This window comes from Poecilia latipinna, unplaced genomic scaffold (assembly GCF_001443285.1).
Source record: "Poecilia latipinna isolate Pla-1442-1.1 unplaced genomic scaffold, P_latipinna-1.0 Scaffold1911, whole genome shotgun sequence".
In the NCBI taxonomy this organism is placed as follows: domain Eukaryota; kingdom Metazoa; phylum Chordata; class Actinopteri; order Cyprinodontiformes; family Poeciliidae; genus Poecilia; species Poecilia latipinna.
This window is the reverse complement of record NW_015114527.1, coordinates 1-17,419: the sequence shown is the minus strand read 5'-3', so window position 1 is coordinate 17,419 and position 17,419 is coordinate 1. Positions and strand designations below refer to the sequence as shown.

The following is a 17,419-nucleotide window of genomic DNA, read 5'->3' as shown; positions in this document are numbered from 1 at the left end:
TGGCCCGTTGAGGGGGGCCAATATGCTGAAGTGGCCCTCGGTGAAACTGAGTTTGACACCCCTGGTTTAAACAATAGAAAACACAACTGGGGAGTTTTAGTACTAGAATGAAATGGGATAATTTACTTCCTGTTTTGGACTGAATCTTGCATGGTATTAGAGTTACAAACGGATTCACTTTCTAGCATGACTGGGGCTTCATCGACACCAACCCTGTTTAATTCGTTTTAAACTAAGGTAAATTTATTTATAAAGCTCATTTTCAGCAACAGTCAATTCAAAGTGCTTTACATGAATTAAAAGGAAATACAAACAAAACAACAAACCAAAGACAAGAGCAAAAGAAGCTATAGATCCTCCTGATCTAGATTGGTAGATCGGTATAAATACTTCATTCCTGTTCTGAGCTGCTGGATTCTAAGTTTTTCTAATCTCTGTTTTGAGTTGCTAAATAAGCATAAGTAAGTATTCTCTGGACTTTCTAAGTGTGCTCTGAATTTGTAAAAGTAATGAGTACTCCACTGTTTCTTAGTAATAATAAAAGCTAAGTGTTGTTGTTCTGGAACAATTTTTTCTGGAATTTATTTGCCTAGAAAGTCCGGTTTGTTTGGGAAGGTCAGTCAAAAAGTGAATCTGGTCCGCCTACAAACCTCAGTCTCGGTTCGGTTGAAGTGAACTCAGCGGTTTGAATGCATATGAATGCATGAAAAACAGGAAGTACACTACAGCACAGGGCATTCTGGGTAAATTCAACCAAAACAAACATGCTAGGCGGGGGAAATGACTCGTGGTCTTTTGCAGAAGACAAGAAAAATCATCCAACCGCTAAAATCGGACGGTACACCATTTTTGTTTACATTTTGCAAAGAGGGAAGTTGCGCTCAGGTCCTTCTTCAGAAGTTTTCAAATTGCTTCCTTCAGTGGGTTTTGGTGCAGCGCCCCACCAGGCGAGGAGGGGAAAATGTTTTTCAAAGGTTTGGTTGCTTTGACTTAGTGCAGTGTGACAGTGAACTCCAGCAGCTGAAAATTAAAAATTTGTTGAAAGAAAGTTTGGTCCCCAGCTGATCCCTAAACTAAATTTAGCTGCTGGTTTTAAAATAAAGCCTTACTGGGTCCCAGAGGATGATCTGTCTGTGGTTCCAGGGCGAGCTTCCAGTGGACAGGAGCATCTTCAGCCCTCTGATGTATAGAACCTTGTTAGCCCTGTGTGTCTTGCTGCTGGAAACCTGTAAAACCAAATAGTAAGATGATTACCAGTTCCACCAATTGATATACAATCCAACACACAGAACTCCTTAAAAAACAACCTGTAGGATCTTCCCGGTCCGCGGCTCCAGAACCCGAATCCGCCTGTCTTTAGACGTGACCGCCAGCCTGCTGCCGTCGCTGTTGAAGCTGACGGACAGCAGCAGCGCCTCGGACGGGTAGCGATGGTGGACGGGCATCAGGACCACTCGGACCGGGTGTCTGATCACAGAACCGGACTGGGACACATCCCAGAGGAGAACCTGGAGAAGGTTTCAAGAAACAGTTTCTGAACAAACGTAAAGTTGGATTTTAATAGTATTTTTTATTTAATGGAAACACTGCAATTGCGAAATTGTTTTTTTCATCATCAGCGGAATATCAGCAACGTTTTGCTGCCGTGTCTTATGTAAAGGCAGGTAGTGACGTCAAAGTGAGGTAAAATGCGACACGACCTTTTAAACTGCAGATGTTTTGAAAACAATTGGATATGTTTAAGATTTAGTACCAGATATGGAAGTGGCACAAACCTAATTTTTAGGGTGATGGAAAGACCGCCGTGAAAAAGTTGGATATGGGTTGCAGTTGTGCAAAAAAAGTCAGATTTGGGTCACACTTGCCTGATGTGCGACCATGGCCTTATTAATTGTGTATTTGTGTTTTAGTTTAACTGATTAGTGTGTTTATTTTAACTGATTATATAAACTAGTTGGCAAACCTTAAAAGCGAGTATGAACGACTAACAGCATCCTCATTTGTAGATCACATGAGGATGATCTACAAATGAAGCTAGCAGCTAATGCTAGCTGGTATTAGCTGCTAGCTGAATCTAATTTTGTTCATCCAAATCAAGTCAAGTTCAGATTCCACAAAGAAGTGTAATCATAACTGGGTCAATAATGTTGAGCTGTGGAGCCACATAAAAAACAGACACAATCCCTTCAACACCAGCCCAGATTTTTAGGCCAATATTCAGAGACACGCCTGATTAGCAACTCCAAATTAGCAGGTTAAATTGGGAAATCGCTGTTCCCAGTTGTTTTATGTCAATGATAGTATGGAAAGCATCCAGGTTTTATTGTTTTGTGAATAAATGTGGTTGATCCTCCGTAGAGAAATGTCCCTGACTAAAGAGGCGTCTGACCTTGCAGTCGTAGCCGGAGCTAAGCAGCAGGTTCTCAGCAGTTGGATGCCACTCGATGATAGCCACCCTCCTGCTGTGACCCGTCAGAGTCTTCCTGGCCTTGGTGAGGTTCTGTTGGACCCCACAAACTGGAATATCCCAAATCTTCACCTGCATACAGACATATAATCATGGTTTTATCCTCTATGTTGTAATCTCTGCTAACGTTGACCTGACCTTGATTTTAGGTTTAACCATAAAATAAAGTCTGAGCCAAGGAAAACCTTTGGGAGGAGAGGTTTTAAAGGTGAATAAACACAAAGTAAAACATGGCTGCTTACGGTGCAGTCTTCAGAGCACGAGGCAATGCAATAATCGTTAAATGGATTCCATTTGACGTCCAGGACTCGGCCGCTGTGACCACAAACCCTCGGATAGTGAGGGTCTACTCTCCCCAACTGGAAGACATTTTAAAACAATGGAGGACTTTGCTAAATTAACTAATTATTTAAAATTTTCTAACCAAAAGTTTAGTTTGTTTAGTTTTCTTTGGACATTAGACAGACAAAAGGTTTTCAAGGCCTTGTCAGATTAATAAGTAGCAGTTAAATGACTGTTGTGTTGCTTGGAAGTAACCTGAGTTTGACCTACATACACAATGAATGGGCAAGACTAGGAAGGCCCCGCCTCCGGCGCACTCCGTCACCATGGCGATGAAGCAGGGATTGGCTGAGCAGTAGTGGTTGTCATGGACGCTCCTTGTGATTGGCACTCCATCGTAGCTGTGCTCCTTGGTCGCTGGCTTCCCGAAGACGTAGCGAAACTTTGAGCATCTGAAAGACGAGCGCCACGACATCTGGAGGACAGGAAGTGACAGAACAGGAAGTGACAAAGCAGGAAGTTTAAGGAGTTTCATATCAACTACAGAACGGACCCTAAAAGGGGCAGTATGATGTGTTTTCTAGGCACATAGAGCCATTTTATAGCACAATTTTACCTTCAGTCGTTATAAAAATGGAGCTGCGTCTCTAAGGCGGAGCTAGGTCCCCCCAGGCGTTTTGTACAACTAACTAGTTGCCATGAACATTAAAAGATTTCTCAAACATGGTTGAAAGAATCTACTTTTGTTTTTGATGAGGAAATAACATCATAACATGATCTAAAGCTAAAAAAAATAGATTTTACATAGTACACTGCATAAATACCAAATCTTAACCAAGTATTTTTGTTTAGTTTCCAGTGTAAATATTTTGAAACTAGAATTATTACTTTATTATTAGTTTCAAAGATTTTTTTTTCTTCATTAGTAGTGTTGTTATTTTTTATTACGATCTATAATGTAATTAAGGACTTCTGTATTGTTTTCCCCTTTATTTTATTCTTATTCTTTGTTCCTGTACCATATATTTAAAAAAAGAAAAGCTTCTTCTTGTGCTCTTATTTGTTCTCATTATTTTCTACATCTTCCTTAGTTTACTGGTTTTGCATTCAGTTTATGAAAATAAAAAGTTGTTTTTTAATCTAATTTTTCTCCCATTTTGAACCTTGCCGTGCCAAACTCAGCAGCTTCATTATTGGTCCTGATCAATAATGCATCCAGCCGCAGTTATTGGTTCTCATAATAATATAAATAATAAATCAGCTTCTTTCATGCTTCATGTTTTTAATCGCACCGTCAGTTCACCTCACAAATTGAAAACCTTTTGTACAAAACGCTTTTAAATATTTATGCTACATCCTGTCTTTTTGCTGAGACCAACGTCCGCTGACCTTTGACTTTTGCTACTAAAGATCAGAGAAAATGTAATAACTGGTATAAATGTTTATAAAACAGGGAAAAAAGGCAATAATAACACAGCAGCTTTAAAGTTACAAACTTTCTCTGACATAAAAGATGGATAAAGTCTCACCTTGAGTTGGTTGAAGGTTCCTGCTGCTCCTCTTCCTCCAAACAAACGTGAATTTCAGTTGGTGAAACGTTTTTATTCTGCATCTAAATATAGACCGACCTGACCTCTCACTGGAGGCTCCCCTCTTCTTCTTCTTCTTCTTCTGATCCATGACGTCTGGCCTCTGCTTCTTCATTAGCCGAGCCGTTTATGCTCGGCTGCTCAGCGACAAATACCTGGCTACAATCTGATACGACTACAGCCGCACACACACACACACACACACACACACACACACACGCGCACACACACACACACATCAAACACAAAGAAAACCCTAATGACGCCCGTCAACGTGAAACTGGGGGAGACCAACAAATTACTGTGAAATAGTTTTAATTTTAGGTGAATCAGATCTGATTTCGCTGTATTATAAAACTATTTATTCTTTAACATTCTTCACTGAAGACATTTTAGCTTTTCACAGGTCTTCTCATTATGTTGAACTTTGACTAGGACATTAAAGTATCTTGACAAAAAAAAATGTTCTGTTGTGTTTTTAAAATTTATTATACATGCATATTTTTTATAAAAAGTCATTCTTCTCAGTTGCACATCCTGAACAATGTTTCTAGTCCAATAACTGCACAGTATTGTTTTTATTGTGATTATTATTGTTAATTTGTTTTTTAAAAAATAGATATTTTCTAACACTTTCATAACTTTTTATGACAACTAAATAGGCTAAAATGATTAATAAGATCAATCATGTTAAATCAATTACTGAGATAATCCTCAACTAATTTAGTAATCGATTAATCGTTTTAGAATCACCTGGTTCATATTCTGTAATTCAAAACTTCCTATTAATCACCTTTTGCTGTATAATTATTAATCAGTTAATGACATGTTGATGTTAAAAGTATTTTTTAACTAGATTCATCCTTTGCTACAAATAATCAAACATTCACTAAAATAATGTTCTTCTTGCATTGTAGGCCATAAAATGTTTATTCTCCTATTTAAAAATGTAATTATTTTTTTATTTTTATTTTTATGTACTTCTAACATTGTGTAAAATTAGTTTAATTGGCTAAATGAATTAATTGATTAATAGTCAGAATAAGCAATAGATTAATTGGTAACATTAGTTTTAGATCAGGACTCAAAACATTTTTGTTAATTATTGTTTTGTATGAATAGATGTTAAAGATTTCTATCTTGGTTCATTTTTATTTTAAGCTTTTTATTTGCTTTATATTTTCACTTTAGCTTTTCCTTTTATGTGATTCTTACATCTGTACAAATGCTTTGATGTAGTTCATGTGTTTTATCTCTTTCTTTGTTATTGATGTTAAAATTGCCGTTGAGGTTTTGATTTAAATAAAAACAATTAGTTTTTTTCTCAGCAGTTTCTACAGAACATTCTGACTTCTTATGAAGTCACAGCAGAGCTGTCAGCGGTTCTGGTTCTGGTTCTGCAGCTTCTGCAGCTTCTTGGCTTCAGTTTGATGGGAGATTTTGCTGTTTTCATGTTAAATCTACTAAAATCAGGTAAGAAAACTGGAGACAATCGAATGATTCTGCAAAACAGTCACAGTGTTTTCACACACAGAAAAGTTTGAGTTTAATGTGGAAAATGGCAGAAATATTCATGAGTTTTATTTTTAACTAATGCAGATGAAACATATTCACCTGCTTTTTGTTTAATGTTTGTGGTTTAAAATAGTCATCAAAGTAAATAAATGTTACACTTTTTTGCTGCAGTTAGATTTAAAAGTAAAGGCAGTCGTTTTGTCACTTTCAAAAAAAAGTTTTTTTAGTTGGAATCTGCATCTAAGGAAAGAAAAATCAAAATTAAATGTAATTTAAAGGTTTAATTTTTTTAATCTTTGCAGTGAAATTGCACCCAATATTATTGGCTCTGTTCAGTTTTCTACTTAGTTTCGGGTTCGTGCTTTAATTTGTTTGGCAGTTGAGAATTTTTCAGAAATTAATAAAATTATCTGGGCTGTTCCACCATCCAGATTGAGTAAAATAAATAAAATAATTATAAGATTGCTTTCAAAATATTTGTAGGGTGGAAAAACGCTTGAAACAAATTGAATTTAAATGATGTACAGAATCATCATGAGGCCATTTGTGTCTAATTAACCGCAGCTGACATTTTGTTTTTGAGCTTTTGTTTTTGCATCTTATTAACATAAACATGTTTATGATTTAAGGATTAGGTTAACAGTATAACCAGAGGAGCTCTATGTGTGATGCCATTTATCTCCAAATTACGCCCAAAACACCCGTATGGCTTAATTAATGCAGACAATTAGGCTTTTAATTGGCATCATCCTAATGTTTACATCACTATTAATTCCTTAATAACAGATGTTTAAATCCTCCGTAAAACTGTATTTTGCAGTTTACATTTGAATTATAGACGTTTTCAATTATAAAATGGCTCAACTATTGACAAAAAATATATAATTTAATACAGGATATAGATGGAATTTTATAACAGTCATTTGATTTTTAGTTACAAATAAGAAATATGAAATGACAATGAAGCCATTTTTTCTTTTTGTCAAAAAGAGATGAATGTTGAAAATAACTCCACCTCCAAAACAAAAAAGAATAAATGTAAACAGTAAAATATATGTTTAAACATATCTCAAATGTTGTGCTCAGTATTGAAAACCTTCTGACCTGCTGCCATATTTGGTCAGTGACATCACAGGGGAAGAACATTATTTTTCAAAATTTTTCATTATTTACTATTTTAAACGTGAAAAACAACATTTAACCAAATTTAACTTTCTATTCAAGACAAACGAGAGTAGAAAGTGGAGCTTGTGGATCAAGAGCCACTAACCGGAAGTTTACTATAGCGCAGGGCATTCTGGGTAAAAGCAACCAAAACAAATGCGAACTAGCGCTTGGAAATGAGTCACTAAATCTGTCGCTATTCCATTTTTGTTCACATGTAATAAAGAAGGAAGTTCCGCTCAGTGTCTTCTTCACAGGTTTTCGTGTCATTTTCTTCTGTGGTTTTTGGTGCAGCGCCCCCTTAGGCGAGGAGGGGAACAGGTTTTTCAATTAGTTTGGTTGGTTGGTTTTACACATCAGCTGAAAATTTAACAAATGTAACGGTTTTGGTCTCTAATTAAACTGAGTCTACAATCAGATGTGAAAACACACACTGTGTTATTGGTCCAGTTTCTACAGCAAATTTGAAATAAAACTAACTTACAATTAACATTTTAGCAAGATATAACAATTTTTTGTAAGTCAATAATTCCTTAATATTGATGAAAACTGCATATTAATGTTTTCCCGTGTTACTTCACTTATAACATGGGAAAATGTCAGGTTATAAGTGAAATAATCTGCCAGGAGAAATAATCAATTTTATCAATATTGAAGAATTACTGACTGAAAACAATCTCCTATATCTTGCTAAAAAGTTTCTTTTAAGTTAGTTTCAAGTGTACTAAGATATTTGCAATAGAAACTTGACCAACACTACTTTGATTTGTGTTTTTTGCAGTGTGCACACCTGAAAGCTGAGTGGTATAAATACTCGAGAAACTAGAGGGATTCATGAATTACCTCTATGCTGATGATATAATTGTGTATTTTTGATCATTCTTTGTTGATTTATTTCAACATAATCTGCAGGTTTTCTCTTTTAGTTCGTCTATCTCAATGCAACCAAACTCTCAAGGCCCTTTGCCAAAATCCTCCCAGCTGACCCAAGCGTTGATGTGCATCCGTTTAATGGTGAGGAAACTCCACATCATGTCAGCTCAAAACCATTTGTTTGAATTTTGCTGTTGGAGGGTATTTGTTTCCTCACATACAGGATGCAAGCCAAACCTCCAATGTCCATTTTGGAAAGAGCTGTGACTCTTTAGAAAGCACACATCGGTAGGAAAAACACAAACCCCAACAGGTTTATGTCGAGCAGCTGAAATTCACTGAAACCAAGACGTAATCTTCCCCAACGTGTCGCCCAGGACGTTTCCAGAAAACTCCCTGATAGTCCGTGAAGCGCTGAGAATGGACCTGCCTCGGCACCTCGTCCTCAGGAGAGTCCAGAAAAGGCTTCAAACCATCGGATCAAACTACACAGACTTGAAGGATTTGGTGGCAGACCTGTTTGAACAAGATGGCCTCCCGTCATCGATGGACCAGGAGATCCCCATGGAGACCAACCAGCTGGAGGAGGCCATGATGATGAACAGCCCCGTGGTGAAAGACGCCCTCAGGCGCGGCGTGCCCCCTCACCTCATCAAACCGCTCCTGCGGGCCAAAATATTAAGAAGTGGCGCCCCCTACTCTGACGTCCGTGAACTGCTCGCAGATGTGCACAAAAATTAGATTAAAACAACCAATTTATCAATAAAAGTGCTCACACTTTTACTGTGGTGTTGGTGATGGTGTCCAGGTGAAACAGTTGATTAAGTTTTTTGAAAGAATGTACTTTTAGTAGTATTTGGAGGAAATCTGAACCTTCTTTATTGTTGCTTACATGTTGAGACTGTGTCAAACGAACCAAACCCTTTGAGCAACCAGTCAAAATGTACGGGGTGAACGTGTTAAAACACCCCAAAACACAGAAACCTGAGAACAGAGCAGTATGAATACTGGAGAAACCTGAGGAATAACTCTATATGCTGACGATGTAATTCTGTATTTTTAATTTATTTTACTCCTCCAACTGAAAATTTAAGAAATGTTGCAATTTGTTACATGCAATCTGATAATCTTGTCAAATCGTCACCCTGTCACGTCTCCTGAAATTGAACAGCATCAGATTATCTATGGGTTTAATCTGAAAACAATCATGTTGTGTTTTGCTCACATTGTCAGTGAAATCTGGTAATGTGTCGCTTGTCATCGAATCACAAGATCCAATCGATTTTGGAGATTAAAACATTTCAGAGCGGGTTCACTCTGAGTGTGTCTCTAATATCTCCAGTCTGCACTGGAACCAAACTGCAGTGTTTTTACCCACCATGATTATTTATATAACATGTGAAGGTACACGACGTAGGAGAGAATATCTCTGCAAGTTGTGTTTCAAAGGTTAACATAAAACACGGCAGCCTACAAGGAAGAGAGTAATCATGTTGAAAACTGATATGCACTTTGACTTTTTGAAGATATTACTTGATAGCAACAGCTGCAAACTGTAACTTCATCACTAAATGACACTTAGTTGGACACAGAGTCTACTTTTATTTTATTATTTATTTGCTATAAAAACAATTCTTACACATTTGTTCACAAAACTGTAGTTTTTTGCAGTAGAACTTGTGGTGACAAACATATCAGTACCTTTAGGATGCTTTCATGATGCTTTCTATGTCTTTTCTCACAGCTTTTCTGCACCTCTCTTCTTACGTTATTGTGGTTTGTTCATTTCCACTCACTTCTGAACTACAGAGAATAATGAGACTCATTTAAAAACTATCAATCCTACAATGCACTGCATCAACCCACTCTCAGATTGGGAGGAAGAGACGTGTCTGTACAGTCAGGCACCGTAAATCAAATCACCAGCATTTGTATCTAAATATCCTTATGCAATGTGTAAAGCTGTAAAGACAAAGTCAGAATATTATGTCTAGTCGAATTTATCAACATTCCCACCGCTCACATGGCTTACTTTATATTGTAACATAAAATAAGCGTAACAGTTTGGGGAGAAAGTTAAGAGTTAATTAGCCTTTAGAGATCAGATTGTTATCAACTAATGAAAGATGAGTGAAAATCAGAATGCTCTAAGCTATCTTCATGTATTGTAAATATATCTGAACAGTAAATACTGCACATAATTCCCAGTTAGTGATCCATGTACCTGATGGCGCCTGCAGAGGAAGAAAACGTCTGATAAAATGTATACAGTCAACGTATAGAACAATCCATCAGCACATTTATCAGCTGCAGCTTCACCAGATGCTTCACATAGTTTATATTGTTTAGCTGCATTAAGCTGCTGGACCAGAGATGATCTGATGAGAAAGTGATCAGATTCTCTCTAAAGACACAGGACATGTTGACGTGACATGTTACAAGTTTAAAGATGAAAATAAACTAGATTTTTACATATGTGAAGCTTATGGTTAGAGAAAACAATGAAATAAGCATCAGAATGAGCTTTTTTAGGGCCTCTGTCACTTTAAATCCAAATGAGCTGCTGCTAGCGACGCCCCCAACTCCATGTTTACAGCCATTAACATTATAAATACAGAAAACATACAAACAAGGTGAAAATGGCTGCAAACAGATGAGAGCAGTTATACAGAGAACAGAAACGCCAACAGCTAAAACAAAAACATAATTAAGCACCAAACCCACAACCAAACCTCAAATCAAGCAGTAAAATAACAGAGTTATTCAGTTAATTTGTATTTATAATGTTAATTCACAACAATGTTGTCAAAGCATTTTACAGAAAGTCTTTTCAGTTCAGTCACAGATTCCAGTTGATCCGAGTTATCAATAAATAAGTTTATTATGGAATCAGTTCAAAATGTTTGTACCAGATTTCATGCAGTAGTCACTCCTGCGACAGCTTGTGTTGGGTCGTTGACTTTACAGCAACCCCTCATAACGATCATGCATGTAGCGACTGTGGAGGAAGAACTCCCCTCTAACAGGAAGAAACCTGCAGCAGAACCAGAACCAGGTTCAGAACCAGCAGAAATCTGCCACGATCGACTAGAGCTGAGAGAAAACAGAGCAGAGACACAACAGGTCAGCTGACCCAGGAGAACTTTCTACGTTCATGGAAGTGAAAAGCTTCAGAGGGGGAACGGTTAGGTGATGGCAGCATCATGCCAGCCAAGGTCCAAACCCAGGCACTGATGGACGGCCTCAGTGACCCCTACCACCAGCTTCAGCAGGTTTTCTGGAGGAAACCCTGCAGTGACGCTTCCTGACCCGGTTCTCCATTTTCACTTGAAACTTTCTCAGCAGTTTTCATTAAAAATGCTGCAGGTATTTTTCTGTTAAATTATATTTACAAGTGTGAGTTTTTTAAAAGTGACGATTTCACTCTGAGTTTTTAAAGGATTTGACCCGAAACCCGTCCTGTTGTCACACTATTAAAACATTTATTTACTGAAAATAGGATCCTGTATGTTGCTGAAGACTTACTTCTAAGTTAGTTTTGTTTTATTTTAAGTGTAGGAAGATATTTGCTCTAAATGCCAGACAAAAATATTTGGTAAGATTTTGGTTTTGCAGTGCAGCTTTGCCTTTTATTGTTATGTGAAATGAAACAGACTGAAGAGATCAGATTACCATCAGTCGGTGACAGAACATTGTCTTTTGTCATGAGAATATTTCAGAACCTGTCAGGTAAATTCTGCAGGTCGTCCTCAGTGGTTGATCCGCCTGCTGGTTCCTCCATCTGATTAGAATAGCAGCACATTTATCGAGTTCACTGAACTATGACCTGCTGCTGCTTTACCACATGTTTCAAATAGTTTGACATATTTTTACCTGCAATGAGCTGCTGGACCAGAGTCGTTATCTGATGGAGGAAGTGTTCAGAGCGCCTTTAAAGCCCAGGCGGCTGCAGAACGTCTTCACTCTCCGAATTCAGAGCCTCCAGAACCAACGGACAAGATGTGCAGCGTGGCTAACGGTGAGCTAAAGCTACACATAGAAATGTTCATTTATTATTTTTAAAGTAAAACATAACTCTGATTGTGTACTTTTTAGCTTATTTTACTCTGTTGTTGTTTAACTCTTAAATATTTCAAATTATAGTCCATTATTTACATTGAATACAAAATACGGAAGCCGAATAATGTCAAAATGGTCTTAAATAAAAGCAAGTGAAACATTTAAACAAAAATAACTAACTCTCTTATATTAACCTGTTTTAAAATATTGTTTTCTTGTTTTCAGTTCTATTCAAACTTTAAAAATATTGTGTACATTTTTGTATTTCCTATAATCAAACTTTTTATTTCACAGCATACATTTTATATACAGGTTGTTTTCCTGTCCCAGTTTAAAACTGATATTTAAAATAAATCCTTCTACTGTACAGACTGTCAGATAAGTAAGTTTCTCCCTGACATAAAAACAGATTTTTTTTTTTACAAATTAAAAGCTTGTATGTCCTTTAATTCAGCATTGAACTTTAATTTAGATTGTTTTTTCTTGTGTTGACGTCTTGTGACTGTGAACTCTGGTTTCTAAAATCTCATGACTTAATTTATGGTTTATGTTTTATCTTTATTTTAGTTGTGTGTGTGTGTGTGTGTGTGTGGGTGTGTGTGTGTGTGTATGTGTGTGTGTAATGTGGTTTTCCTGCTTTGAAGGTCAGTTCTCTCAGCATCTTGTTTTGTAACTAGAGTTACATTCGATAAATGACAGTATGCATCCAGATGAGTCTTGGTTGTCATTGTACCATTTGAAAATAACCTTTAAGCAGCGTTATCGAATTTTTTATTAAGGAATGAGAATCTGTTTCAATAAGTAGAGAAAGATTAATCTTTCTCTTTAAGCTTCTTTATTCGAAGGCAAAAGCGTTTGAAGACCCGTCTCACTGATCGCAGTCAGGAGAAAAGCCCAGAACGACACACATCACATCGTTATATAGTCACATCAAGACAAAGACCCTCCCAAAGTCTGATCTTATCTCTACTGCCAGATGGACCACAGAGACAATCTGACCCCCAACTCATGAACCATCCCTCACCTCGTGGAGGGACGATTTTATGGCAGGGAAGAGAGCAGATAAGGATTACAGGAGAAACTCCTAATTCTTCTTTGTCAGTTATTCATAGGTTCAGGGTCAAAGCAGGGTACAAACTACATTCCACCTGTCAGTCCTTTAAGACCATTGCCAGATTAAGCATTTTACCCAAGATGTCTTCAGGTCTCTTCTGCTATCACAACGGCGGAAACATCTAAACAATATCTGGAAATTTCTTTAATGGAAAAACACATCTTGCAGAAATTACAAAAACACAGCAGATTAATCACTAATTAAATGGTAAAAAGTAGTTCCATCAAAGATGAAATAAGGCTAAAAATGAAATGTTCTATTACAGCAGGTATTAATCATATTTCACTTTAAGCCAACATTCTGTTTTTAAAGTTTCTTATTGGTCTGATGTAATATTCTAATTCTAAATATTATGTTTTCATTAGCTGTAGGTAGAAAATAATGATAACTAACAGAAATAGAGGTTAGAAAAAACAGTCTGTGTGGAATTAATCTATATAATGATCTTCTCTCAATGAATAGAAGGGATTTTTAAAATGATATTCTGATTTATTGAATGGGTCACAGTTTTTCTTATGAATATCACTACATCTCTTCCTTTTTTCAATATGAAAGGATTTATTTTAATCTGATCTGAAACTGAAGGAGCAACTCTGTTTGCTTTCAACAAGAACAACATTCCTAATAAATCTGCTTCTACGGAAGATGATTAAGACCAAAATTAATTCTGACTTTAATCTCAGAATTCATCCAGAATGTATATCTTTCATCCATCAAACACACTTTATCTGAATTAATTATAAAATCACCAGAGTTATTGTCCAGTCGTCCTTTTCTGTTTGAGTCTGTTTAGCTTTGGGCCCACTTTTATATTATATAACCACTAATTTATCCTTTCTGTTGTGTTTCTCCAGCAATCAAGAAAGTGGACCTCCACTGCCATGCCAACAATGTTGCCCATAACACCCATGAAATCTCTACCAGCCAACTAATTGTGAGACGAGGGCAGCCTTTCAGCATCACACTGGAGCTGGACTTCGCTTTCAGCACATCAGAGTCACTTAAACTGACGGTGGAAACAGGTGCCACACTTTTAACCTGGCTTTGAATCAGTTTCTGAATTCTGTTTTTGGAAAAAAGAATTCAGAGAGCTTGCACAGCTTGGAGAGCTACATAGAAATACATTTACCAGCCAAATTACCAGCAATTTCATCATTTCTGTCCTTCCTTATTGGCCCTTTGCACGTGACGTCACGCTATCCGGAACTCCGACCATTCCGCCATGACGGACGTCAAATCAACCAACAAGCTCCTTTAAGCTAATCTAAAAACAGACATCTATAATCTAATATATCGCTTCTATTTAGTTGATTTCACTTTGAAAATGGTCATAGCATGCTGCGCTGTCGTTTGCACAAACAGACAAGGATCCAAACCAAACTTGTCATTTTATTTTATAACTTTTAATGAGGAAAGATGCGATGGATAGAAGCTGTCAAACAGAACGACGACTGGGAGCTCTCTGTGTAACCGCGGATTGGCAGCGAACACGTTTTATAAGGTAAAATTAATATTCATATCCTTTATAAGTAAGTATGATTAGAAATATGTCAAATATCAGATTAAGTAGAAGGTAGGCGTCTAACCGTTGGTAACCATGGAAACACTGCCGCGCCGTCATGTAGCCTAGCATATATGAAAAAAACTGGTTAGCATTTCGTCTTTTGTATGTTTTCAAGGCTGCTCCGGTGTAAAGGGAAAACTGTTTATGACATATTAATATAAATCCCGTGCTGTGAATTCAGATAAAGTCTGTAATTTATTAACACGTCAGGAGGAAGGAGGTACGGGTCGGTTTCTAAGCTAGCTATTTCCAACTTTTGTAAATACCGTCGACTATGAGCCCCAACCAGGTGAGTTACGTTCACAAATTAGCTCAACTCGAACAAATAGAAGCCATGAATAAACTGGCAAAAACAGTTTTGGAAAACAATTTGAATGATTATGTGAGGTAGCTGCAAAGGGTCAATAGAAATCAGGAATCTAATGAAATATAAATTAATGTCACTTATGTACTGAAATAATTATCTCCAAAGGTCGTTTTCCAAAACCAAGCAGAGGGACCAAGTGCACTTTTGGTACCAGAGTAGCGACGTGTGATGTGGGCACTAAAGCTCTCTGGAGCTGCAGCATCAACGCCACGTCCTCCCTGCAGACGGGCTGTGTGACCCTCAATGTGACCCCTCCAGCTGATGCTCCAGTGGGGAAATACTCTCTGTCCATAGAGCTGGGGAGGCCGTCGGCTGTGAAGGAAAGCCTGGTGGTGCTTTTCAACCCCTGGTGTCAGAGTGAGTACTGACCCAAGAGAAACTTTCCAGACAAACCAGCCAAAGACAGAGATGGGCAGAAACTGCCCAACAACATTCCCCAACGGGAAAAACGTTGAAGAAGCCCATGTTGGTTGATTCATTGACAAGATCTTTGTGTTGGTTTGCAGATGACTGGGTGTACCTGCCTGATGAAAAGGAACGTCAGGAATATGTGATGAATGAACAAGGACACATCTACAGAGGGACGGCCCACTGCTTTAGTCCAATGTTCTGGGACTTTGGACAGGTGAGGTTTTACAAGAATCCATCCATCCATCCATCATATTTATTGTACATTCAGTAGAAAGCAACAAACACGTTTATTGGCCGTAGCTATACTTGTGAGTGGAGTTCCTCAAAGGTCTATCCTGGAGTCCATCTTGCTTTAGGTACACTTACAAAATCCATGTTTACCAAATTTCTGTTCGCTATTCATTTATAAATCTGTCTACAGAATCATTGCAATCTTTGTTTAACTGCTTGGAAAACACCAAAGCTTTTTGGTTTGGTTTATGTAGATAAAACAAACCAGCTGACTCGGATGCTTTCACTAATTGCCTTTATAAACATCTAAGATGTGGTTGAACACTCAGAAGCAACGACCATCAAACAACATGTTGGTACTCATACGTCCCGCATTCTGTTTCTTGCAGTTTGAAGAAGAAATGGTGGATATTTGCCTCAAGCTACTGGATGTCAACCCAAAACACAAGAGAGACCCTGAAGATGATGTTTCAGCTCGCTGCAACCCCATCTATGTTGGCCGTGTCATCAGTGCTATGGTGAGGCTAAACTTTCTCAAAAGGTTTGATTTAATTTAAACCTTAATATGGTTTAACATTTCTCCAGATCAACTGCTATGACGACATGGGTGTTTTACAAGGATGTTGGGATGGCAACTACCACGATGGTGTTTGTCCAACCAGATGGACCAGCAGCGTTAGCATCCTGCAGCGCTGGTTTCAGAGCGACTGCAAGGCGGTGAAGTACGGACAGTGCTGGGTGTTTGCTGGCGTGATGTGCACAGGTGACGTACCTTTATTTCAGTTTCTACTCGTGTTGCCATTGTGTAAAGCCAATTTAAATGCCGTCTGTTGTTCCGATTGCAGTGATGCGGTTCTTCGGCATACCGTGCCGCGTTGTGACAAATTTTGAGTCTGGTCATGACACAAACAACAGCCTCACGATTGACCAATATTTTGACGAGTATGGATTAAAAAAAATGGGAAAAGAAGACAGTATCTGGTAAGACGAATGCTCAACCAAGCTTCCAAATGAACAATAAACTCAAATTTTTAGCAACTATGACACAGTCCTTGGTTCCTTTGTTCCAGAGTTTTGAAGTTTTAGTCTTGAAGAAACCAATCCTATAAATTAGATTTACACCAATAAATCACCATTAGTCCTTGTAGGATTGTTAGGAGCTTTGCCATTTCTTAATGCCGAGCAGGAACTTCCATGTGTGGGTGGAGGGTTGGATGAAGCGCCCCGACCTCGACCAAGATGGCCGCTACGACGGCTGGCAGGTCTTGGATCCAACTCCTCAGGAAAGGAGTGAAGGTAAACTGTCCTTGTTCTTCCCCTCTAGTGAAGTTTGCTTTTCTGAAGGTTGCTAAAGTTGGATCTGTTTGCCTCAGGCATGTTCTGCTGCGGTCCAGCTCCGGTGAGCGCCATCCATGACGGCCACACCAACCTGAAATATGACGTACCCTTTGTCTTCAGCGAGGTCAATGCTGACGTCGTCAAGTGGAAGGTCAGATCGACTTCCTAATGTTTTAATATAGAGCCCAAAATCAATCAAGGGCAGAACTTATGGAGCTAAATTGAGGCCATAAAGTTTGTTCAAATGAAAATAAAAATTCCACTGATATTTGTGAGGCGTATGTTTGTGTGTGTTTTTTATCAGAAGGCTTTTTTTGTTTCAGAACTTTTTTTTTTTTAAAACAAACTTTATGGCTCTAACTTAGCTCCATACATTTCTCACTTTCTCAGAGTTTTAAGTTTCAAATCTCTTTATTTCCATTTCAAATCTTAAGTTCTTTTGTTT

The 17,419-nt window shown here is 37.8% G+C and overlaps 2 protein-coding genes across 2 annotated transcripts in view; one reads left to right on the top strand and one right to left on the bottom strand.

The window, feature by feature from the left end:
• Positions 1–4,396, bottom strand: part of LOC106935116 (coronin-2A-like) — a 14,807-nt gene extending 10,411 nt beyond the window's left edge. Inside the window, exons 1-6 of the mRNA XM_015015429.1 lie at positions 4,279–4,396; positions 3,024–3,224; positions 2,710–2,826; positions 2,390–2,539; positions 1,308–1,508; positions 1,110–1,226 (exon numbers count right to left, since the gene is read on the bottom strand). Of these exons, the coding sequence (XP_014870915.1) occupies positions 1,110–1,226; positions 1,308–1,508; positions 2,390–2,539; positions 2,710–2,826; positions 3,024–3,224 (786 nt within the window). The 5' untranslated portion in view covers positions 4,279–4,396. The remainder of the gene's footprint in view (positions 1–1,109; positions 1,227–1,307; positions 1,509–2,389; positions 2,540–2,709; positions 2,827–3,023; positions 3,225–4,278) is intronic.
• A 7,455-nt stretch (positions 4,397–11,851) lies between these two features.
• LOC106935113 (protein-glutamine gamma-glutamyltransferase 2-like) lies at positions 11,852–17,158 on the top strand. The gene is made up of 9 exons (XM_015015424.1): positions 11,852–11,908; positions 13,918–14,085; positions 15,100–15,351; positions 15,501–15,619; positions 16,026–16,154; positions 16,222–16,399; positions 16,482–16,617; positions 16,823–16,932; positions 17,010–17,158. Exons 1-9 carry the CDS (start codon positions 11,890–11,892, stop codon positions 17,141–17,143), a joined length of 1,245 nt encoding a protein of 414 aa, XP_014870910.1. The 5' UTR covers positions 11,852–11,889; the 3' UTR covers positions 17,144–17,158.
• The last annotated feature ends 261 nt before the right edge of the window (positions 17,159–17,419 follow it).